We start from the raw sequence: 26,227 nt of genomic DNA on the forward strand, positions 1-26,227 counted from the left end.
CCACCCCAGGTTCACAGTGTGTGCATGGCTATTGGGTCCCCAGGTTCACAGTGTGTGTATGGCTGTTGGGTCCCCAGGTTCACAGTGTGTGTGCATGGCTGTTGGGTCCCCAGGTTCAGAGTGTGTGCATGGCTTTTGGGTTCTTGCCCTACCTTCCTTTTCTCCGGCACAGATCATGTCCTTGGTCACTTTCTTCTTCAATGGGGTATAGGCCTCCTGGCAGGTGTCGTAGTCTACAACTGGGATTTCAATCTGGAACACAAAGCCATGGTTGGTTCTCACGCCTGGCTGAGGAGCCCTTGCTGCTCTGACAGCTCTGAGCAGGCTGCCTTTCACGTGGCTTTAGGAACTGCCGCGCGGCACACGTAAAGGCATGGCTGAATGGAGAACTGGAGACTCATTTTTACTACAGCCTCAGCTACAGACCCTGGTAAAGCAGCTTTGCCTGATTGAGATTCACTTATTTTGTCTGTAATAGGGAGACAATACTTGCCTAGCACATACCAGCTTCAAATATGACAACATATAGACAGTTTGTATATGTTTCCTCCATCTCTGCTCTGGAACCCGGTGCATGTGACTTTAAGAAAGAGAGATCTTTCTTAGAGCACTGAGACTCCTATACCTTATCTTAAAGATGGACCTCACAGTTTTTTGACAAACTAATCATAAACAGTTTCTCAAAGGAAATGGATGACCAAGTGCTTTGACAGTGTGTAGACAGGTGTTAAGTACTGCATAGTAGGTATTTTTGAAAATTAAGATTTTTTTTTTTTTTACACAAGTGTGATTTTGCCTGTGTGCCACAAGCATAACGGGTACCTGTGGAGGACAGAAGAGGACAGTAGATTTTCTGGAACTGCATTTACAGACAGCTGTGAGCCAACAGGTGGGTATTGGGAATTGAACCTGGGTCCTCTGCAAGAATAACCAGTGTCTTACAGCTGTTTTATCTGTCCATTCCCCAAATGCCATGTCCTTAGACAGCCTATCACACTGGCTCCGTAGCCAACTCTCATTTATTACTTTCCCTCACTACAAGAACTGAATGGAACATATACCCTTGGCACACACACCCTCTGTTGATTCTTGTTACAAGGGAATAATTAACATATAACATATAACACTGTCTCCAACAGGAACATGAAGATTCTCCTTGGGCTGGCCCTCCTAGGAAAGTGGGGAAAGGAAGCCATGTCATGAGGACATGCTGCCAGCATGTGCTGGCATTCCCTGACAAACTACTATTCATCCGAGTATCATCCTTTGGGAGACCATCTTGAACCCTCTGCCCCCTTTTCCCTGGCAAACCTTGTAGCGAGTTCACAGGAGACAGGATGCAACCATTTGGAAGCTCACGGGTGAAACAATGGATGATTGCTACACAGCCAAAATTTTAAACTGTGATGAAAATAACATATATTCAAGGACTTAAATATGGTGAAGGATTTAGAACCCAGGCCCATAACAGAACCCAAGAGTGTAAGAGCCAGGCAGTTTTTAGAAGAAATTTAATAAGTTTGATGCTATCTCTAATCACCTAGAAGTGTAAAACGACTCAAGGACTGAGCACGTTACTTGGGCCCCAGACTTGGAGCCATGGCTCCTTAGGCCAAGTTCAGGATTCATTTCTGAAGTCATAGGAGGATGGTTTTCAAATGCAGTGGTCAAGTTCACTTCTGCAGGGACTGTGCTTGTTGGAGCCTGGCCTGTTCTTGCTAATTTGGTATGCAGTCTTCGCGGTGTGCAGATGAATCACGGAGCCTGCTGGGTACCCGCACTTGCTGTGTTCTGGGGGAATTTCTATATTCTGAAGTTTTTTTTTACAAGCTGCCAGTCACATAGAGTGGTATTTAGAGGCAGGAGCCCATGACCAGTTAAACAAACATATCAAACTTTCTGGGACTCTGAGTCCCATTAAATTTTGGAGTCGTGTTTGGCCCCTGTCTTTTATCATTTCCTTCCTCCCGGCATCCTAGAGCAGGCAGTATACGGCAGGAGGCCCGATGCGCGGCCAGGAAGTGTTTGCTTGTAGGATATAAATTAGACCCTACCTCCATCAGGTTCTCTGGAAACCTGTGCAAGAACTGCTTCCCCCAGCCGCTGACGATGACCATGGTTCCTGTGGGAGGCAGTGTGAGGAGAGAGGCTGAGGTGAGGGTGCTGGAGATGGCCCTGCCAACCGCATCACCCTCTGCTGGAGGAGAAAGGGCTGAAACGGCTCCCTCGGGGAGGGAGAGGGTGGGAGAGCTGCCAGTGAAGGGCATTGCTTCTGTGATGGGTTACCTGGTTTCTTGGTTGATCTACCTCACTCACCCTCCTGGCAGCTGGCGAGGCACTGAGGCCGTGTGAGAGCTGTAATCTCTCACATCCTGTGTCTACAGTAGGGTGGGGGTGTAGGAAGGAGGTACCTGGGCAGCGGCTATGAGAAAGTGAGGAGCCCAGCATAGAGAGCAACAGGTCAGGTGACATTTTCTCCCCTTGCCTCACATTAAGCCTCAGACTCCATATCTGTGAAACAGAGAGGCAGGACTTCGTAATCCCTAAAACTAGACATGATATCCTCATGTCTATGAAGTCTCAGCTGTGGGGACAATGTGGATCCGGGCTTAGGGTAGAGAAAGTCATTGCATTCTTATTTAATAAGAAGCCTTGGATGCAGAAAACACCACTACATGTAAGTTCTGAGACCGTCAACTGTAATTCCACACCTACTCCTAAGACATGATGTGCCTCAGTCTTTCTCCTTCCTTCCTTCCTTCCTTCCTTCCTTCCTTCCTTCCTTCCTTCCTTCCTTCCTTCCTTCCTTCCTTCCTTCCTTCCTTCCTTCCTTCCTTCCTTCCTTCCTTCCNTCCCTCCCTCCCTCCCTCCCTCCCTCCCTTTCTTTTTTCTCTTTCTTCCTTTTGCTCTCTCTTTCTCTTTCCTTTTTGCATTTTATTCGTTATTTTTATATTTTTTACAATGTATTTTGATCATATTCATCTCATTCTCCCCTAATTTCTCCCAGATCTATCCACCTCCTTCCCTGCCCACTCAACTTTGTGACTTCTTTTCTCCTTTATTTTATTTCTTTTCCTCTCCTTTCTTTTTTCCTTTCCTTTTCCTTCCTTTTTCTTTCTTTCTTCCCTTCCTTCTTTTCTTAAACCCAACAGATCCAATCTGTTTAGTCTCTGTTACTCTTGGGCATGTGGCCTTACACTGGAGTGTGGTTGACCCTCCAGGGGCTGCACCCTTAAATTAAACTGACTCACCCTTTCACAAAAGCTGTCAATTGCCAATATTTCTTCAGTTAGGGTGAGACTTTGTGCCTACCTACCCTCCTCACGATGGGATTTTGTCTGGCTTGGACTTGCAAAGGTCTTACACGTTCTATCGCAATGGCTGGCACAGCTGCCCGGTTAGTTCCAGAAGTGAGCCTTCCTGTAGGCATCCATCACTTTCTGCCTGCCTCTTCCTCAGAGATCCCTGAACCCTGGCCTGCCAGGGGTATGATGACACAGATGTCTCATTTAGGCCTGAGCATTCCTCAGCCTCTTATTCTCTGCAACTTGACCAGTTGTGGGTCTTTGGGTTAATCTCTGTCTTCAGAAGAAAGACGTTTTTCTAGCTTGAGTTGAGAAGTGCAGCAATCTATGGGCATAGCAGTAAGCCACTCCGAAAATGTTCTCCAAGGCTTCCAGGGGGTGTAAATAAGTTAGTGAGGGCCAGGAGCTGGAACATTTGAAGTACACAGTGCCTGATTAATCAGAGCCAGCTTTACCTACACAGTTCCTGCCAGCTCACTTCTCTTAAGCATTTCTCAGATTCCGGCTTTTTTTTTTTTAATTTATTTTTTTATTTTAATTTGACATCTTTAATCCTCAGGAAATGAGTGAGGATATGACACACCGAATTCCAAGGAAAAGGAGGCCAGCTGGCCTGGGTTGGCCTCCTGCCCTTAGCTGGACATGTTCTGACTATGGCATTTCATTTTAATAACACAGGCAGCCTGATGGGGGTTTGCATCCAGTTGAGAGGTGAAGGACTTAAGTTTACTGAGGCTGATGGCATCCTCAAGATGACTCACCAGGAAAGCCAGCACTATAATTCGAACGATGCTGGTGATCAACTACTGTACCTTAGCTGCAGCTTGTCCTGTCACCATTTATTGGGTGTGTAGGGCTGCGGCTTGGAGCTTGAGCCCAGAGCATACAAGGCAAGCATGCTATGGCAGGGCTCTGTTGCCAGCCCGAGCCATCCCCTCACCCCCAGCCATGCTTCTCTCTGTGTGCTACTTCATCATGCTGGGGGTGGCACTGTAAAATGGCAGGTTTTCTTGACTAATGAGGTTGTCAGAAAAGGGGGACAGTTTCTACTCTCCCAGGCTCCCTCACTCCAGCCTCTTACTTCAGTCCTCTCCCCCCAGGCTACATGCAATAATTTCTTCCTGCAGGCACACCTCTCCTTTCTCAGAATTTCCCCCTTTACTTAGTTAGCTCACCAATACTTGATGCTAACTCCTCTCTCATAGTCACTAGGCTGGTTTTGTGTGTATGGAAAGCAAGTACGCCTGTTTACCTTGTACCTAATACAACTGTGTCACCGTGGAATTAGTTCCAATTTTGTTGTAGGGGGAAGCAGTGGGAAATCACACACACACACACACACACACACACACACACACACACACACACACACCCTGTGAGAGGAGGTGTCCTACCACAGCCTCAGCAACTCTGGAGGAGATCACCTTGTCATCGCCACAGCTGCAGTACAGGATGCGGTCAGGGGAGAGATACTGTGCTGGTTAGTCTTTATGCCAACCCGGTATAAGCTAGAGTTGCCAGAGGGGAGGGAATCTCAGGTGAGAAATAATCCTCTACAAGACTGTGCTACAGGCAAACTTGTAGGACATTTTCTTTATCAGTGACTGGTGGGGAAGGGCCCAGCCCATTGTGGGTGGTGTCATCCCTGCCTTGGTCCTGGGGTCTATAAGGAAGCAGACTGAGCAAGCCACGGGGAGCAAGCCAGTAAGCAGCACCCCTCCATGGCCTCTGCAACCGTTCCTGCTTCCGTGTTCCTGCCCTGTTAGAGTTCCTATCTTGACTTCCTTCAGTGAAGACCAGTGCAAGCCAAATAATCCCCCCCCCCCAGGTTGCTTTTGGTCGTGGTGTCTCACCACAGCAATAGTAACCCTGACTAAACCAAGTACCTTCAGCGGAAGGCTGCTCAGGCAGACAGACAGGCATCACAAAGTCGTTCAGCCTCGGGCTCTCTGACAGTTCCACCAGACCAAGGTCATTTTCAAACGTGCTGGGGTCGTACAGTGGGTGGAGCATGGTGTGCTTTACACGCAGATGCTGCTCGTCCTCGTCTGAGCGGCGTCTCCAGTGCTTTCCTGGGCCAGGGAAGGTGTGTGAGGCAGTAGTGCAGTGGATTCTTACTCCCCATCAGCCCCAGCCCATCTAGTACCTGGTCCAGCCTTAAGTCCTTCAGTCTGCTACCACCCTCTCAGCCATCCTGTCCTACCTTCCATACCCCTCATAGGCTCATGGTTCTACCTCTGACATTATTATCAACCAGAGTGTCCAGTTGACAATAATCACCCTTTATTGTCTGGGTTGTATATTGATTACTTAATGAAGCCTCTCTGGTACTTCAGTTAGAGGCTTTTACTACGTGATAACCCAGGCTGAGAAAGACAGCTACTGCATATTCATATATATATCCTAGCCTTAGACTATTACATATGCACATGTAGCTAGAAGAATATATGAGCAAAGACCAGAAAACTAGACTGGGACTCATGTGACCAGAAAAAAGTCTGTATGAGGGTTGGGGTAGGGGAGACAATAGAGCAAGGTGGAATAGAGGAGTATTGGGGGTAAAAAGGCATGGCTGGGCAGGGGTCAGGGAGATAGAGGTGAGCAGGGTGAAGGGCATATATATTCCATATATATATATATATATATATATATATATATATATATATATACACACATACATATATGATGCATTCCATTACTGGGGTTGTGAACTGCTGACATGGAAAAACAGCTCTGGTACCCTGCAAGAGCAGGTGCTCTTATCTGCTGAGCCATCTTTCTGGTCCTCTGAGACGAATTTGTAATGCAGATTAGGTCACAAAAGGAGAGTTTTTTTAATTCCCAAAACAAAGTTTTAATTACTAAAGACTTGATGTACATGAAAAAGGTATTTCCCTGTTGGGGATTGGTTCTAATGCTTTGTCTTAATTCAGCCACCAGAATCACCTGGGAATCTGTTCAGACACTAAAGGATGCCTGCCCCGGGTTGGCTCTGATTGGGAAATAAAGTTGCCAATGGCTGGCAGGATGAGAGAGAAGGGACTTTTAGATTGTGAGGGCAAGGAACAGAGGGAGGTGAGAAGGGGAATTGCCATGACTCTGGGGGACAGGGATCAGATTCAAGAGCTACAGGAAAGAAAGCTACCAGCCATGTAAGAATTTGGGAAAGGAGCCAAAGGAACCACCCCCCACTCCTGATTGGGTGGGGGCTGGGTAGTAGAGATGAAATGTCGACTTAGCAAGTTGACTCAGGAAAGTTGGAGGGGAGAATGTATGCTAGCCACGAGGAGGATTAGAAATGCTCAGCCATTGAGCTAGTCAAGGCTTATCAAAATGAGCTGGCATGCTTGTCTCCCATTCGTGAATCTAGAGAGCTCTTGGATGGGTGCAGCGTTTGTGTGACCAGCTGGGAGTCAAAGCAATTTAATTCACCGTTACATTTCCCTACTAGCCCCCATGCCTCAAAAATTCCCTGCTTCCCTCTTGCAACAGCCTCTGCTTTCCTTATGAAGTTTACAGGCTGCTGCTAACTTAACATTAGTTCTTAATTGAACCCTGGCAGAACATTAAACTGAACTGAGCCAGCAGGTGGTCTTTATTTTATAAAGGGGAGCCTTGAAAATTGTGGCAGTGGAACTCTGTTCTGAGAACCACAGCTGGCTTTAGAAGCCTTGGCCCGAACTTACCCAAGATAATTTTGAAGTCAGAAGGGCTGAGCAAGTATGAGTCGTGTAGGGTTGGTTCTTCTGGATCAAGTGGATGGTGGAGGCAGTGAGCAGCCGTCAAAACCCAGTTGGAGCCTGAAGAATAGAGCACACACATCCTATGGCCTGCATTGTTCCATCCTGCCTCCCATTGAGTCAAGCTAAGTTTCTTACTGCAACTCAAGAGCACTGCCCAAGGCCCTATAAGCATCCAAACACACCTACATTGTGTTCATGACCCCAAGCCAGTCACTCACATGATCCTATTTGAAGATGAGTTGTGTCTGTGATTCTAGCTCCCCATTTCAATCTAGGCCAGGATTAGACATTATAAAGAGGTTTTCTGAGCTTTCTTAAGGCCCATGGCATGGGTGAGTATCCACTATCTCTAAATGGATCCTCACAAATATGGTGAGGGTGGTTCACAACTGTGCCTGGGAACAGGTTGTGTTCTTCAGTCCTGCCCCCTCCTGCCCACACCCAGAGATAGCTTGAGCCCCAGGAGTTCTGACACCACCAGGTTCACAGATGAGTTTCACCCCCACCCCACCTCAGTACCTGGTCTAAATGGGACCTCCTACCCCCAGGGCCCAGAAGACACAGGACCTTCTGTCCTGCTGGAGACATATCTTCTTTCTGGTATGCAACTTGTTTGGGAACAGATCTTTTGCTCCAGCACCTACTAACCTGCCCACACTCACAGTCAGCTTGACTCTAAGGGGGTTAGCCATAGCCAGGCACACAAATCAGGTGCTCCAAACCCTCTCCCACACTAAGACACAGCCTGACCCAAGGAGGTCCAACATAACCAGGCTTACAGGAGGGACAGGCTCTAGTCATAGACAGCAAGGCCAGTTAACACCAGAGATAACCAGATGGTTAGAGGCAATTGTAAGAACATAAGCATCAGAAACCAATGCCACTTGGCAGCATCAGAACCCAGCTCTCCCACCACAGCAAGCCCTGAATACCCTAACATACCTGAAAAGCAAGATTCTGATCTAAAGTCCATCTCATGATGATGATAGAGGACCTTAAGGAAGACAGAATTAACACCCTTAAAGAAATACAGGAGAACACAGATAAACAGGTAGAAGCCCTTAAAGGGAGGACATATGAATCCCTTAAAGAAATACAGGAAAACACAATCAAACAGGTAAAGGAATTGAACAAAACCGTCCAGGATTTAAAAATGGAAATAGAAACAATAAAGAAATCACAAAGGGACATAACGTTGGAGATGAAAAACCTAGGAAAGAGATCGGGAGTCACAGATGTAAGCACCACCAACAGAATACAAGAAATAGAAGAGAGAATATCAGGCATAGAAGATACTGTAGAAGATACTGACACAACAGTCAAAGAAAATACAAAGTGCAAAAAGCTCCTAATCTAAAACATCCTGGAAATTCAGGACACAATGAAAAAAACCAAACCTAAGAATAATAGGTTTAGTAGAGAGTGAAGATTCCCAGTTCAAAGGGCCAGTAAACATCTTCAACAAAATCATAGGAAAAAAAAAACTTCCCTAATCTAAGGAAAGAGATGCCCATAAACGCATAAGAAGTCTACAGAACACCAAATAGTTTGGACCAGAAAAGAAATTCCTCTTGTCACATAATAATCAAAGTGCCAAATGCACAGAACAAAGAAAGAATATTTAAAGTGGTAAAGGAAAATGGTCAAGTAACATATAAAGGCAGACCTATTAGAATTACACCAAACTTCTCAATAGAGCCTCTAAAAGCCGGAAGATCTTGGGCAGATTTCATACAGACCTCAAGAGAATGCAAATGTCAGCACAGGCTACTATACCCAACAAAACTCTCAATTACCATAGATGGAGAAACCAAGATATTCCATGACAAAACCAAACTTAAACAATATTTTCCAATAAACCAGTCCTATAGAGGATAACAGAAGGAAAACTCCAACACAAGGAGGGAAACTACACCAAGAAAAACCAAGGCATTAATCTTCTCACAATAAATCCAAAATAAGAGAACCACACAAACATAAGTTCTCCTCTAACAACAAAAATAACAAGAAGCAACAATCATTGGTCTTTAGTATCTCTCAACATCAATGGACTCAATTCCCTAATAAAAAGACATAAACTAACAGACTGGATACATAAACAAGACCCAGCATTTTGTTGCATACAGAAAACACACCTCAGTGACAAAGACAGACACTACCTCAAAGTAAAAGGCCGAAAAAAAACTTTTCCAAGCAAATGGTCCCAAGACACAAGCTGTAGTAGCCATTCTAATACTCAATAAAATAGACTTTCAACCAAAAGTTATCAAAAGAGATGGGGATGGACTCATCATACTCATCAAAGGAAAAATCCACCAAAACGATCTTTCAGTTCTGAACATCTATTTTCCAAATGCAACCCACATTTGTAAAAGAAATGTTACTAATGTTACTAAAGCACAAAACACACTTTGAACACCACACAATAATAGTGGGAGACTTCAGCACTTCACAGTCACCAATGGACAGATCATGGAAACAGAAACTAAATAGAGACACAAGTGAAACTAACAGAAGTTATGAACCAAATGGATTTGACAGATATCTACAGAACATTTCATCCTAAAACAAAAGAATATACCTTCTTCTCAGCACCTGATGGTACCTTCTCCAAAATCGACCATATAATCTCATCAAGATAGATTGAAAATTGACCCTAGACTGAAGGAAAGGCCACCCAGAGACTGGACCATCTTGGATTCATCTCATCTGCAGGCATCAAAGCCTGACACTGTTGCTGATCCAAGAAGTGCTCTCAGACAGGAGCCTGGTATGGCTGCCCTCCGAGAGGCTCTACCAGTGTATGACTAAGACAGATGCAGATACTCACAGCCAACCTTTGGACTGAGCTCAGGGACACCAATGGAAGAGCTAGGGGAAGGACTGAAGGAGCTGAAGGGGATTGCAACCCCATAGGAAGAACAACATTATCAATTAACCTGACACCCAGAGCTCTCAGGGACTCAACCACCAAACCAAGAGTACACATGGCTGGGTCAATGGCTCCAGCTACATATGTAGCAGAGGATTGCCCTCTATGGCATCAATGGAGCGGAGGCCCTTTTGTCCTGTGGAAGCTTGTTGCCCCTGTGTAGGGGGATGCTAGAGGGGTGAGGTGGGAGTGGGGGAGCACTCTATTAGAGGCAAACAGGAGGGGAGGTTGGGATGAGGGGTTTGCAGAGGGGAGACTGTGAAGGAGGACAACATTTGAAATGTGAATAAATAAAATAACCAATTAATAAAAAAAAAAAAAATCCGGTGAGAACTGCCATCATCCTCAGCTTTGCTTGCTTGGTTGTGGCCCTGATGTCAGTATTAGCGGCACCTGGAGATTCCTTAGAAATGAAGAATGTCATTAGCAAGATCTCCCAAGTAGTACGTGTGACTATGACAACTTGGCAAGTACTGAGAACTATGGTTAGCAGTCAGCGAGGTGTCTGCGCATTGGAAGCACTTAGAGAGTTAGCGATGGTGTCAGCATGGTGACCTGCAGCCCGGCCATATGCAGCAGAAGCATATGAAAGGATCCTCTGGTAATTTGACTGCAGTCGAGGCTGAGGACCACTGTTCAGAGCCAGTCCAAGTCATTACAACTACAGGCCCTCAGAGCAGTGGTGTGGCCGGAGTGACAATAAGCTAATGTTTCTTGATTAGTATCCTAGTGTACTTCTTGGCTGCCATCTTGCCCTGAATGAATGCATTCTTGATGTTTGTCTAAGGCAGAGTCAAGCTTTTGGCCTTCCTTCAGTGGAGCTAACAGCACTAACTGAGGCCTGGACATGTCCAGTGGGAGCCAAGCAGAAAAAAAAAAAAATCATTACAGACAGGGTTGGTCTGGCTTAGGCTGTAGTTCAGAGTCAAAGGCAGAGGCTGTTTCTGAAGCGCTCCCAGAATCCACTTGTCTCTCTCAGAAGGAGTCACATGTTCTGGACAAATCTCAGCGTAGAACATTCTCTTCCCTTGGGCACATCCTGAACTTGCCCATGGCGAGGGATTATTAGAGCAGTGGGTAAAGTGGGCTCAGATACCCAGGTTAGCCCAGGTTAGGAAACCCTGCTTTAGAGCAAGGCTTTCTGGATGAGTCCATGTGTACGCTCTGACTTGCCCGGAGATTAACTTCACCTTTGAACTCTGCCAGCTCCCCACCCCCATTGACCCTCAGTGTGGACACTGAGACAGTGTTCTGCCTCTTCTTCGGTCTATTAAAACCCTCCTGGTCTCTGCTCTCTCCTATCCACCCCCCACCTCTATCACGAAGAATAGCTGCAGTAGCAGAGATTACCGATCTGCAGAGCTGTCAGGGAGGGCCAAGTGCGAAGGAGCTTTTAGCTGGGTCGATGGTAAAGTGAATTTCAGTTTTCCAACATAAATGTGCAACCAGTTCTGACACCGGATGAACACTATTGACGTAAAAAGTCAATGTTTGAAAAGCAACTTCAAAGTCTTAAAGCAATGAGTAAAGTCCATTTTTCACTCTTCTGACAAAGCTGGGAACATAAGTGGTCTCCCTTCCTTCCTTCCACTGCCCTTGACGCTCCTTCTCCACCTCTCTGCCTCTCCTTCCTTCAACAGAGTTCCACCCTCCCGTTCTTCTTTCCTGATCTTTCCTCTCCCTTGGGTGTCTTGGGGCCTACTAGTCTCTCTTCTACTTGTCACTTGTCACCTCTATTTCTGTCTTATTCTGTTTTTAGTTCTCTCCCTCTTACATTCTAGGTCCATGTCTGCTACCCCCTTTGTCTCAGTCTGTCCCTGGTGATCTCTGGTTATTTGCTTTTCCCTTCTCTTTCTTGGTCCTATCCTGTGCCCTAACCCCCACTGAACTGGTCAGAATGTGCCTGGAAACCAGTTTCTTTTCCCAGGATCTGACATGAGTTCTCAAGTACACACTGAAGACCCTTTAAAGCCCATTTTCACCGACTTCCAAGGCTGCTACTGGGATTGGTGGTGGTTGGGAGGGTGTGTGTGTGTGTGTGTGTGTGTGTTGGGGTGTGTGTGTGTGGTTCTCTCTGACCTGGCAGCTTTGGCCCATCCCAGCTCTGTGTCACATGTATGCACCTTGACTTGTAACTTATATTCAACAGTCTGTCAGGAGACTGACCAGAACCAGGATGTGTTCCACAGCTCAAGGAATGAGAACAGGAGTATGCCTGCCCTGGTTCCAGTTGCAGCCTTCCTTGTCCACACTGTCTTTGTGGGGCAGTGATTCTCAATGAAGATTCAGCCAGCTTTCAAGGGAAGGTTGGTCCTTAGCTTTTACCCTGTTCCCAGCCCTGGGTCTTTCGCCCCTTCACTTTCTCCTTACCTAAAAGACTACCCCCACAGAAGGGTTGTCCATTCAGGTGTGACAGCATGGCAATCCATGGAGTAGTACCCTTCTGGGCTGGGCGGCCATTGAAGATCCTGGAGATCTGCTTCCGGGAGAACTTGGGGAGACCACACACTGTAGCCAAGGGAGGGAGGAACAGGTTACACGCTGTACTCCACCTTTCCCATTGGGGTTACCAGCTTATTGTTCTGTTAGAAGAGTGGAATGGAAGGTGAAGGGCTGAGGCCAGTGTCACATCCTAGTGCTGGGCTCTGGTAAGAAAACAAACCTACTGGGTTTGGTCATGTTTTTTTCAGTTATGCAAACCTGTAGATCCCCCCTTTCTTTTTCCCTACCCTTCCCTATTGAGGTTGGATTTCTGTCACTCAAAAATGTTAGATTCCTAGTAAGGAAGCTTCATGCTCCATCACTGGGGGCTCTTATCCTCAGACAAAGCCTTCCTCCAGGTCTGTGGAGTTGCACACTACTGCAGTGAAGGTCTTTGTGCTTAATCCCCTCATCCCCTGCATTCCTTGCTGTGGATTCATAGACAAACCTATGGCTGAATGCCCTTAGAACCCATCCAGTATGTTCCTCCTATCACACACCCCAAGAAGTCAAAGTCTAAAGAAAGTCTCAGGCTTGCCAAAAGTTACTCTATGGGGAAATGGCAAGAATATAATTCTAGATCACTTGACCCCAACCCTGGGCTTGCTCTGCTCCAGCCAGCATCATTAACTCTGAGCAATATATGGCTCCCAGGACCCTTAGAACTCTCTGGATCCAGGCAGCCACGTGCCACTTTCAAAGCAAAGACTGAACTGAATCACTGGCAAATATGCTGCACCCTTGACCACATCCTTAACATCTCCCAGTGCTGCAAGCAGTTTAGGCTCCGGCCACAGCCAACATCCGGTTCCATTCCAGCAGACACTCAGGGTATGGGGATGGGTGCCCATCTATATTTTTATCTCTTCTTCTTTTTTCTTTTGCAAAACAGAGTCAAGGCTTTTCATATGCACACACACACACACACACACACACACACACACACACGCATGCACACATGCATTCGAGCATGCATGCGTGAACACACAGTATCAACTTCTCTTTTATCCCACAGTGTCTCTTTTCCCTCGCAACGAAGCCTCACCAAAGCAGACAGAACACAAACCCTTCATAATTCTTGCCTCTCTTTGGACCTGGATTTAGATAAAAGTGTTATTTACTGATCAGACTTAAAAATAAGCTAGCCACTGGAATATTCTACAGACATATACTCTGGTAGCTTTGGGTCCTAAATGGAACCTTAACACTGATATTTCCATAAATGGGAGAATGCTCGTTTTGAAATTGTCTGATGTGTTCTCTCTGTTCTTACAACCTCTTCTTGTCCATGGCTCCCCAACCACCAAAGCTGGCCATCCTTTTAAGTGAAGGGTAGATAGACTTCAACTTCAAAGAACAAAGCAGAAACAGGGGGAGGGGAAAACAGACTTTTGTTTGAAGTTAGGAACTGTGGTAAGAATAAAAGATTTGTGTGTTTGAAGGAAGCAGAGCCTGAGTACTGAACCAAATTTTTTCCCTGGATGCCACAGGACAAGGACGATGCTACTGCAGCTTCCTGCCTCTCAGGGGACAGTTGAAAGCCTTTCAGGCTGGAGGGAAGAAAGGGGGTTGCCTAAGAGGGAAAGAGAGGAGAGACTGGGGTGTTAGACAGTTCAAACACAGGCAGCTTGCACCCTGACAGTCCCTCAGAAAGGGCGACAGCAGCTTGGATCCTACCTTGATGAACATCCACCCCAGAGGTCTTTGCCAAGGCCCTCATGCCACACCACATGAGTAACTACTTCACAGCTCTCCAGTCTTTCTCTTTGGCTACTGAAGCACTTTTCCTCCTTGTCTTTCATCTTCTGCCTTGGTGTTCTCTTGGAAACCCTTGGCTTCCTTTTGTATTTTGCAATCTTCCACCAGACAATACCGTTTATCTCCAGGCCTTATTCCGCCTACGGCTGGCGAGTACCAATTCTCGACTTCAAAGTACCCTCTCTTCTGAAGTTCATGATTCCTTACTGGCGATACACACTTTCAGGTGGGTTTCTACTTCAACCTTCAAACCTAGGGAGCCCTTCAAACCTAGCAAAGTTGAGCCCTGGCCCTCATCATCCACAAACCTTCCTCCTTCACCTGGTTATTCCAGACCTCTTCTGATGTCCCAACTGGCCACATTCCTGTCACTGCCCTTGTCTTTCACGTCTGTATCTTACCAGTCATTAAGCTGATGGGAGACTACTAGATGTAGGCCACTGTATCTCCCTGTTCCATGTCCCAGCATGCACTCCAAATAAGCCACAGGCCATAGTACAAAGTCAACACAGCTAATGGAAAGTACAAATCAGAAATGTAGTCAAATTCAAGACACGACAGTCTTTGAAACCAGCAGTGTGTAAAGCTTTCAAAGGCTAATTTAGCATTGTTTTAGTCCTCAACAGCATATAAAGCATGACACACACCCAAAAGTATGATACAAACCCCAAATGAAGGCAAACCATGTGTGTGCCCCATGAAGAAGCACGGCTCTCACAGTGCGCAATGCTGGCCCTGCGTTCCCATTGGTGCAGCGTCTTAGAAGATGCCTATGGCCCAACCTTTGCACCACTTACCTGGACCTAAACTCCCTTGTCTGCATTACCTTGCATGGTGGGGATTTGCCATGTCTCACTAAGACACCCAGTAGCTCAGTCTTGTCCTGCCACTTTCCCTGACACGATAGCTGTACTCAGATCTGCTAAACTCAGAATTTCCAGGTGGGAAGATTCAGCAGTTAGCAGTGTTTGACAACAAGTACCGCAACATGAATCTAACAGGATGCACTCAGAGGATCTCTGGCTAGAAGACAGTGCAGAGCAGGGCTTTTATGACTGACTGTCAGTGTCCCCTGCATCTTCAACTAATGCCTGTTCCTGCCCATTTTTCCTCTCTTGTCCCCTGTGCCCCTTCTCCGTCCTCCCCTGTGGTCTCTGTCACCTCTGCTAAGCCATTCTGAGTCTCCATAGTTAGACAGAGTTGCACCTTCTTTTAGTTACATCCTCACAATACTTAGATCTCATTTCTTTGGTGACAGTTAGTTCACTTGGCTTCTATTAACATCAGTATACACATAGCTCTGTTTTGTCTGTTAGTGCAAGCTCTTTGGAGCCATGGGTGTAAATTGTAGGCATTTAAGTGATGGGAGTTACAGCCTTACTTCTGAGAAAGAAGTTATGTCAGTAGTCAATAAGCACTGCCTTTTCCTCCTTAACCCATTTGAGATGGTACCCAGACACCAGCAGCTGTGCCTACAATGGGGGTGGGAACTTAATGAAAGCATATGTCTTTTTAAAAGATCAAAATGAACAAACTCACTTCGCAACAAACTCTCAAGCCAGGGTTGTTGGTTATCCATAGATTTATTGCCACTGAAGACCCCTGACAAGAGAAACGGAGTGCAGAGGCCCTTATAGAGTAGCAGAGCCCATGATATTAAATATACAAAATATAATATCCTTTACATGTGCCATTCATAGATATCGGAGTGTGTTTTGATGACCCTTCCCAGTTCCCTCCACATTCCCTCTCCCGGCCTTTCCAGCTGCTTTTTTTTTTCTGACGGAGATCCCTGGGATAGTGAGCACTCGGCCTGTGAGAGCCACAGATGCTGCTAGGATTCAGGGCAGTGCCCATCGAGAGCGCTGGTCAGACCCTGTGACACCTTCTGATTTCACCTTCCAGATGAGGAGACTGAGGCTCACAGGAGAAAATGATAGCAAAAGTCATGTGGGCAGCTGAAGATGGAGCTAGGGACAGAACCCAGGACTCACGGCTCTCCGTCTCTTCCCAGTGAGTGAGACTCTATTCCTTGACCTTGACTCCCAGAACAGCAAGGGGTAGATGGGTTGGGGTATGCCACTTGGTAGATTCTCCACTGAGCTCAGGCTCTGGGTTGAGCCTAGTCTCAAATATTAGAGTGACCTGGCAAGTCTTGTGTCCATGTTTTCTTCTGTTTCCCTGCTGAGAAGCAATGGGGCACAGTGGGGCAGTCTTCTCTTTCTTCAAGTAGTCTCCACACATGGGGCTGGGGGCAGGCTACTTTTCAGGGCTGGAGGGCTGCTCTGTGTTTGTGTGGAGTGGCAGGTGTTGACACCTCATGGTGCTCACTGGTATTGGAGTGGCTCATGGGCCCGATGTGTTCTGAGTGGACAGCAGTGTTTCAGGGCTTGGGAAAGCTGCGGCCTGTTCTTCTCCCTCAGTCAGCAGAGCCCTCGTGGTATCCTCTCGGTGGTCTGAAACTAACAGAGGGCACAAGGCACAAGCCTTGCACTACAGGAAGCTTTTAAGACAAATCCCAGGGACAAAAGTGTTCCCAGACAGTGTTCTCTGAGGCACAGCTCAGCTCTGCTCTTGGTCCCCCAAACCTGAATTGTTATTTCCTAGAGGAAGAACCAGGCTTAGTGCAAGCCTAGAAACCAGAGCTGGATGAATACACGGGTATAGACTTTAGCTGAAGGAATCCTTTCCTAATGATCAGGACCAAGCTTTCTTACATCAACACTGGGCTCCACGGCCTTGAAAAGTGATTAGGAGTGATTGACTCTTAGAGAGGACCCACGCCTTCTGGAAACCCCACCCCCACTGGAGAGGAGAAGCTCAGAGAGAGGAAGAGGCTAGGTTGAAGCTTTGGACTGAATTCTCTTGCCTAGAGATTACCCTTGCATATTGCTAACCCCAGTCTTGGGGGTTGGGCCTATCTCATGAACATGAGTGTGCTGCAGTTTATTTGATCTGGGAAGTATCATGGACTATGCTGTCGGCAGTGTATGGTGCAGCCTCACTTGAACTGGGGCAGGGTAGCCGGCCCGAGGAAGGACTTGCCTTCACCGTTCTACCTGGAGCTCTCTGACTCCCCTCGGGGAGTTCATCTCCTCCCATAGCCAGTCCACGTAGTTGGAGACCTTCGTGTAGACTCCATATACTTGCTTGCTACCACATTCTTCAGGTCCACCCCAGGACACCAGGCCTTGGGCTACCCAGTGCTGGCTCATCTCATCAAAGATGACGAAGGCCCCACCACTATCCCCAAGACACGTATCCTTGCCACCCTCATAGTAGCCAGCACAGAACATGTTCTCTGTGACACTGTAGTTGCCTGACCGAGACTCATAGCTGGCTTTGCATTCAGCATGTGACACCACAGGTAGTTTGACATACTGTAGGACATCTGATAAGGTTCGTGTGCCACTGAGGATGATCTCATCCACCGTCACATTAGGATTGGAGATGCCCCAGCCAGCCACCAGTCCCAACATGTGAGGGGCTGGACCTTCAGGCTCAGGTCTTGGTAGACAGATGGGCATGACGTGGGCCCCCAAGGGCACAGGCTTCTGCAGCTGTACCAGAGCTATGTCATGGTTATAGTTCTGGATGTTGAAGTCTGGATGGAGTATCACTCGGGCAGCAGAGCTATTGACGGCTCCTGATTTGTCCCGGACGTCGTGAAGGCCCAGGTAGACAGTGACATGTTCCTTCGAGACGGGTATGACTGTGTTGTCTCTGCGCTGGGAACGCAGTACATGGGCTGCTGTGAGTATCCAGGATTCAGAGAGCAGGGCCCCACTCCCGAACCACTTGTCGTTTGGTACCCTCGACGTGTCTTCCACCACTATGAGGGCCTGCCATGGGAAGAAGCCAAGCTCAGCGTTGCGACCTCCGATGATTCTCTTCACCAGGTTTGGCAGGGCGCGGGAGGGCTGCCCACACACTGCAAGAAGGAAGAAGGGGAAACAAGAGACAGGGGCAGAGTCAACCATGGGAGAAGAACCAAAGGAAAGTCACACTACTCCCTCTGTGGATTATGCCACCATAGGACCCTCACTTGCCCAAGTCCTGCTGGTTTAGGAGAGCTCAGCTGGGATTCAGTCACATCTAAATCTCTCTGAGTTGGCCTTATGTCTAGGTTGGAACTCCATAACCAGAACCATTCCAGTACCAAATCATTTTATGTTTTGGCCTTGTCCAACCTGAGCCACTTGTGGCTAAGTCACTTTTGCACTGGACCATATTTAGCCAGACCATCGTGAGCAGAGGACACCTTATACCCCTTCTTCTCTAAAAAGGTATCTTATCTCTCAGAAGCCATCTGCCCTACAGGTACTCAGAGAACCACCTGGAGTTTTCTCTAGATGCCCACAGAGAAATCAAGAGATCCTAAAAGGCCATCTATCAGCCTATAGTAGTCAGATGTCAAGCTCCCAACCCCCATTATGAACTAGAGGACCTTAAGCAAGTTAAGTGACTTTCAGAGACTCAGTTTCTTCATCTGTAGAATGGGTGTATTACTAGTGTTTATTTTATGACTTATTCAGCGTGTGGCATGGTTACTGAGTTCAGTGAGAATTCTGCAGATCTCATGCCAGACTGGGACACTTGGGTTCTTGACTTAACTTTTCAACTTTCTAGGTGAGCTGAGTCAGACAGAGCTCCTGTTTCTGGATTTCAACCTCTGAAAGATGACCTACAAATTTTAAATTTCTCTCTTTGTCATGTCCACAGCTTATATACGATTGCCATTTGCTAGAGGTCGAGGTGAGCTCAAGGTGACATGGCTGTCACGTCAGGTTGCGGAGCCTAAACGATGCCACGAGATCGTGTTTCATGTGTATCCCACACTGCCTTATCATGTGTTACGGTTACGGCAATAGGATTACATCATCTCTCTGGCCTAAAGGACTCGCTGGGGCTTGTGACTTATGGCTCAGTCTTTATAGGGCATGGAAAGGGTGGCATAATCCACAGGCAATGATGCCTGAGCCTTGGTCAGGATCACCCATCATTGCGCCCTGGGATCCCTCAGTACCTTTAAGAGAGAAAACTTCGCTCATCTGAGCCACACCCTGAGCACACACATGTCACCAGGCTCCCACAGCCAAACTCCTCTGGCTTATGAGCAGGTCTTCAGTAGCAACCCCTTCCTGGTTATGAACAGACCCGTATGGGCCTTCCCTGAGAAGGGTGATTGAAGTCAGTGGGAGCTTGCACCTCCTGTTGCAATGCTCAGGCTATCCTCTTGGGTACTTAGAACAATTCTTAAGAGACCAAGAGGCATTTGGGTTTCCTTGTGACTTTGGGAGGCTCACAACAGGCTAATGCTTTTCGGATGCTCTTCTTCCTGGTGCCAAATGCTTCTTCCACGATCCCAGGCTGTCCTGCCCTTTACTCCAAGCCATATGTAAACAGATCTTCTAAATTTTTTTTGGCCTGGTTTCTGATGTTAAATGCCAGTCTCTCGTTACAAAGAGCAGTGACATTTCAAGGCAGGTCTGTGACATACTTTGAAAACTCATAAAAACTCATCGAGCAGACAAAGGCCATAATCTGATAAGGGACAACTAGATGACCAGGCCATGTTACAACAAAGCTCATGTCCAGCAATAAATGATACCTCTTTCCATCCAAAGTGTCAGTACATCCTGAGGTCACAGAAGGACAACCAATTTGCATGTGGAGAAACAAAGTTTCAGGGAAGGCAATTCACTTACTCAGAGTCATTATATTAAGAAAAGAAAATCGTCTCGTTTCTCTGAACGAGCTTCATTTGCCATTATAATATTTTACTCCTGATTTATCATTGAATTTTTCAAGGGGTCAAAATGATACAACTGGTCTTTGGGGGAAGTTCACCAAGACAGGACCATCCTCCTCCTCTAACCCAGCCTCTCTCCCCTCATCTCTTGATTTTGCTTCAGCTTCCTAAGTGGGCGGGACTCCAGGTGTGTATCAATGAGCTCGGTGAGACGCAGCGGTTGGAGAGGACGACCTCAGAGTCTGTGCCTAGAATCGTCCATGTTGCTCTCTTCTACTGGTAATTTCTTGGACAGAGAATGTTTTTAGAATTTTCAAAGCTTTGGCTATGCTGAAGTCAGATTAAGATAGAAAAATGAATGGTGGGTACCAAAAGAAGTAGGTCCCTTAAAACACAAAGGTTATGTTTCAGGATTCTGTATACTTTCAGGAGAAATAAAATATGATCTATCAAGGAAAGTGCAGCACCGTGCATCAGACAACAATGTTCCAAGTAATCTTGTAGTTCAGCTTGCAGATAACTCACCACAGCATTCTGATGCTTAGCTTTCACGTCAGTAAAATAAAGTGGTGAATCCTGGCAGCAGCTTATTACCCTCCACCCCACAAGGGCAGACATTGCGGTGCTGAATGAAATGAGTTTGTGCGTTCTGGCTTGCTGCTCGAGATTCCAGAAGGAATGAATCTGGAAAGTTCTCCTGTGGTTCAATGATACATTATGGTCCTGTCCAACTCTGCATGTTAAAAGAATTTCATGACTCAGTGTAGCCAAGCTGCTCTTTACATGGTGAGGCCGATGACCGCGAGGAAGCAGAAAATGCTAGTTTTTTCTTGGTCTCGCTCACTCACTCCTGAGGTATGGAATTCTAGCTGCAGATAACACCACCACTTACCAAAGACGCCACCTACAAGCAGCAGCATCGAGGCCTGGGACCCAGTTCCTCAACTCCTTACCCTGCATGTGGTCTCCTCTTACACATTGCGTTGTGGTGTCCCAGGATGGGGACTAAGCTTAGTTCTCTCAGGCATATGATCTTTTAGGCGTATGGACATCTGAACCTCCAGCTTGCCACAGACCCACTCTTCTGCTCTTTATAAAAGTCCTCCCCACTTTGAATCCTTGAATGTGCTTGTGGTCAAGTCTGATTGAGGTGAGCAAAATCATTAGCTGTGAGTGGTATGGCATCTTCCTTGTCCCACCTTGCCAGCCCCTTTCTGGCATTCACCTGCTCCATTCCTACAGAAGCATATACCTTGATTTCCCTTTTCTGGGCGGCCCAGTGCACATGTGATGGAACTGACTCAAACACTGTTCTCTTCATGTCATGAGGATCAATCTCAGGACCCTCCTCAGCCTAGCGACTGAATGTGTAACCTAATATTTAGACATCTCCTAAGTGGATACCAAGGGCTACTAACGCATGTTGTTCATACCATATACTCTCTCAGCTTGCCCAACATTTTCATTCAGCAAAACATAAAAGCCATGGATGAAGCAAAGCTGCTGCTAAAGGAGAAGAACAGATGGATGCAGAAAAGACAATAACATCTCTACGCTCCTTCACTGTCGTCGTAAGTGCCGCGTCATTTAACTGCTGTTATTCTTGATTCTTAGACATTTGAAATGTATACATCACAGCACTGTACATGTTGAAGTTAACATCTGTGGGTTGTGTTTAACCCATGGGGAGTTATCATCTTGGGCTGTGGTTCTCTAATGGTGCATGGTTGCATTGTGAGTGCAAAGCAAAGCATCTACACTTTTAATGTCAAAGCGAATTTCCCAATATCCGTATGCATTCAAGCACCTCCTACTACCACACATCTTTTCACCTTAAAGTGGAGATGGTGGAGGCACGGAGGAGACAGAATCATAACTATTTGCGCATATACTGCTTTCTGGGTTCAATAGCACATTATAGTTATCAGTCTTACATTGACCTCTTCTTTGAGGCTTGGTGCGTGCCTAAGGACAGAGTGTCCATTTTCTTGACTTCCCTGGCACAATGTCAGATGTGTACACAAAGTGTTTTGGATGAAAAAACCACGTGGATAGGACTAGAATTGAACAGCAAAGAGATGGGGGAGGGAGGGCTTCTGGGGTTCTAAACTTGGCCAAGTTAAGACACTGGTTAGTTTGAGAAGAGGCCAGGCTAGACCTTTCTGACCTTTCACCTTCTGATGATATCATTCGAAACGCTAGGCATTTCCTTCTCAATATCATCGTAACAGACCTTGGGTGGGAGGCTGTGAGACAGAGGACTTGGTGGGTGAGGTACCTGGAAGGCAGGTGGGCAGGCTTCTCTTCAGCACCTCATTCGTCCAGGTCCCATGAGCAGAACACGTATATACACCTGAGTGAAAAGGTGGGAGAGGGGGAAAGAAAGTGACTACACTCTAATGTGATGGCTGTAGCTTTTCTCAGGGTCTCTCTCTGTCATCATGTTCTCTGAGCCGGTCATCTCTACAACCTAATGAGCCCTTCTCTTCAGCTATGAGTTACTGTCCCCAGAAATAAACACCACCGTCTTTGGCATGGCTCCTTAGGACCTCTGAGTCTGACTTTGCTTGCCTGAGGGTGGTCTGCCCATTCCTACATTCCAGGCCCTGGCAGGTGTCTCCTTCTCATGGGTCATAGACCCTCTGTTCATAAAGCTCCGTGCAACACATATGCCCTTCTCTCCTTTCTTTAAACTCCTTAATAAGATACATTTGTGTCCACTGCCCAGTGTGGGTCTGAGGCTAGCCCTGTGAGCTGTATCGTGCTCTCTTGTTTAGAGATGAGATTTGGAGATACAGAGAAATTATGGGACTGTTCCTAGTGCACATACACAATGGTAGGCTTTCTGCTGGGTTGCTTTTCTGATGGAGACCATGAGTGTTTTTGAGAGTATTGATGGTTTAAGGCCACGAGGCCTCATTCGCAGGAGAGGTGGGTACGTTTCTAATGAACTTTCCTCTTATTTCCTCCCACACCTTCACTGTGACCAACCGTCTGGCTGTTCCAGTTGCTTTAACCTGGGCCTACATGCTACCACTTGACCCCAAGGGAAGCCAGGGATCTCCTCCAGAAAGTGTGACGAGACCTGCGCAGCAACAGCTGTGACTGTGTTTGGGTCCTGGTCTGGGACATGTTGGGCTTCCTATTGAGACATGCCATCTGCTCCTCATCTGCTCTTCATTCTCTCAGTCCATCTGACTTCTGTGTGAGACATGAGAACGTGCCACTGAAAGAAGCCCTACAGCTCTCCTCGGTGGATTTGGTCTGGTCAACCAGAGGAGGAAACTGAAAATGGGTGGGGTCAGCCATAGAGGCCATCTTCTAGAAAACCTAGCTCTACCTCAGATATGTAAAGGGATTTGTTTTGGGAGGATTCAGACTTCCACAAGAGTCTCAATCCTCCTCTTAGTTCTGTGATGTGTATATCTTTCAAGCTCTACTAACAGGCTCTGTATTTACTAGAATTTTTTCAGAATTACAAGTTAAAAGGAGCGGCACTTGTTGCTTTGGTCCTGGGACGATTTATTGTGTGGAAACGGACCTATTAACTTGAGTGTATCGGGAGTGAGGATCAGATGATAAGCCTAAGGGGAGAACACTTTGTATCATTTGCACATGCACACGCAGCCATTCCTCCTAGAGCGGCTTCAGGCCCCAGCTCCGAGGCCCAGTAAGTATGAGTTACCATTAGTGCGGAGAGCTTACCTGTGGTATTGTGAAGCATCTTGTAGTAGGGCTGCTGGCAGGAGTACCTTATCTCAGATTTGTATGTGGTGAGGTTGTTTCTGGTGGAGAAGGTTACTAGCCCATGTTTCAGCCCTGCTGGAGCTCCACAGTCTACAACTGAGAGAGAAGAAGGGAGACCCCTTAGCTAGTTTTTGTTCTTCCTCTCGGGGTCACCAAGGGATCTGTCTTCCCGAGATGGAGAGTGTATACACTATGCACAGTTCCAGAGAGAAGTCATATTGCCTATTTAACTGGTGCTCCTGCACCTGCATGGTATGCCACTTACAAAGCTGGCTTTTCCGGTTTTGGCATCTCTCCACTATATTCCTACTATATGGCCAACTTATCTGCCCTAGCGTCAATTTCAGAGCAGGATGGGCCTGCCAAGATTTATGGAGACCAAAGTTTCCCCATCACTAGAACTTTTTTTTGACTTTGAGTTCGTTTTGCAATCTCCTCTGGTTTTATGGCCCAGGCATGAAGCCCATAGCTCAATGAGAAAATTCTGGCTGACCTGAACCAAATTACCTTCCATGTTTTCCAGTCTCAACCACAGGCTGAATAAGAACATTTAATGTGCTCACATTGGAGCTTAGCACTAAAATAACAAAACCAAACAAAGAACCCCCAGTTCCTAAGGGAGTATACAGCCCCACCCCACTCTGTTGCCTTCCTAGAGGCGGCTCATCTGCCCACAGAATGCAGGGAGAGTCAGGGGTGGACAGACTTTCAGTCTTCACCTGCTCTTTTTCTCCTTTGGTAGCGGTTGGATGCTGGAGCTGGGTATAATCTTAGTGTAGGAAATGACCAAAGATGCCTTCTCCTAGGACAGACTCCAGGAAGCCCGCTTGTCTAGCCACCTTGCCTTAGGTGAGTTGCTAGCGTGGATGGAGCCCAGCGTGAGCTCAGCCAGTGTATCTTTCATGGCTGCTGCATCAGAGGCTGAGGACCCAATCTATTGGTTTCTATTTCTGTTAGGGAATGACTCCTGCTTTTAAGGAAACCCTAATCTTACATATAATAGTCGATGCTAGAATCGGAGAGATGTGAAATTCCACCGTTAGAAAAGACACCGAAGCAGAGCATGTAGATTTGCTCTTTATGTTACAGATAAGCCCAGACAGGAGACTCTATTGGTCTAGAGTTACCTAGTGAATTATTGTTAGTGTGAGAACTAGAGCTGACCTTGATTTTGGTGTTCTTTTAGTAAACGGTACTAGCTGTTCCTAGTTTTTATTTTAATGTGTTTTCCAGTTAAATAGTAAACATTCCATGGCTAATGTGGACAGTAGTAGTCAATATTTCCATAGTTCTGGTAGAATTTCCAAACTCCCCACCTACCCCTGAATTGTACTGACTCCTCTTGAGACAAGCAGGGGCAGTTAACCTCTCAGGGCCAATCCTTTGGATCTCTAACCTAGGACTTCAAACTCACCTTGCAGATAGACTAGAGTTAACTAACTTACAGTTTGTCTGATTTCAGAACCTTCCAGATTAGAAGAAGAAGGTGAAGGAAGGAAGATCATGTGAATATTTCTTACACAAAGGGGTCCTGGCCTTTAAGTTCCTTGAACAAATCACTTAATTTGCATTGTTAAGCCAGAATATAGATGCTCTTGTAGTTTGTGAACCCTAGCCCTCGAACCTAACCCTAATTCTAATTCTAACCCTAATCCTAACCCTATAATCCTAACTCTATCCCTAGTCTTAACATGATGGTTAAGACTGCAATAATGCAGGATAGAAGTTGCTATTTAAAACCATAGGTACACTTACATGTACTCTCCTGATGAGACCGGATGCAGATGTTTGTTCTATGTGTCTACCCTAGACAGGAAGATGGTACTACTGTCCCTCCCCCCTTCCCCCCTACCCCCGAGCTTTCTGGAAGTACCTTTGGCCTCAATAATCCTCATGACCCAACTCTCCCATTCCTAGTGGAAGGACTGAGTGTTTGGCTCTGGCCTCGAATGGTTGATGCTAGTAGAAGATATTTTTCTGAATAGAGGGCATGCTTTCCTGTCACCCCTGATAAGTCCCTCTGCCCACTCATATGGCTGCCAGAGAGAAGGGGGTGGCAAACAGAAAACAAAGGGTCATATCAGCTTGATTGTAGTCAGTGTGGAAGAAGCATCCTTCTTCCTACAGGGAGAAAGTCATGTCTCTGAGAAGAGACAGCTTTCCCAAGAGCAGTGTTGGGTGACCCAATCAGTGTTCACCAGAAACTGTCCCCAGCTGACTTGGTAAGGGTATAGAGCTTGCTCTGTGTTTGTCTTAGGCCCCTCCTACACCCTGGAGTCAGGATGCTCTTCTCTCTCTCTCTCTCTCTCTCTCTCTCTCTCTCTCTCTCTCTCTCTCTCTCTCCAGCCTGCTCTGCTCACCACTCTGCTGTGAGCAGCATTGCCTCATTGCCTCATACCTTGTGTCGCTGACTAGTTCTTACTGCCGTTTATGTTTCTGCCAATACATCTTTCTTGGCCTGAGCTCTAAATGAATAATGAATGCACTATTCTGCATTCTTTTTTTTTTT

At 46.6% G+C, this 26,227-nt stretch overlaps 1 protein-coding gene across 2 annotated transcripts in view; it reads right to left on the minus strand.

Moving 5' to 3' along the window:
* Positions 1-26,227, minus strand: part of Masp1 (mannan binding lectin serine peptidase 1) — a 72,294-nt gene that overhangs the window by 3,287 nt on the left and 42,780 nt on the right. The window contains exons 9-15 of one of the 2 annotated variants that reach the window (XM_021209130.2): positions 23,677-23,814; positions 22,250-22,324; positions 12,351-12,488; positions 6,992-7,105; positions 5,192-5,377; positions 2,055-2,122; positions 153-252 (exon numbers count right to left, since the gene is read on the minus strand). In XM_021209130.2, the coding sequence (XP_021064789.1) occupies positions 153-252; positions 2,055-2,122; positions 5,192-5,377; positions 6,992-7,105; positions 12,351-12,488; positions 22,250-22,324; positions 23,677-23,814 (819 nt within the window). Of the gene's footprint in view, positions 1-152; positions 253-2,054; positions 2,123-5,191; positions 5,378-6,991; positions 7,106-12,350; positions 12,489-15,775; positions 18,151-22,249; positions 22,325-23,676; positions 23,815-26,227 lie in introns of those variants that run through there. The other variant, XM_029544541.1, reaches the window with a different exon arrangement.

This window comes from Mus pahari, chromosome 12 (genome assembly GCF_900095145.1).
Source record: "Mus pahari chromosome 12, PAHARI_EIJ_v1.1, whole genome shotgun sequence".
Lineage (NCBI taxonomy): Eukaryota > Metazoa > Chordata > Mammalia > Rodentia > Muridae > Mus > Mus pahari.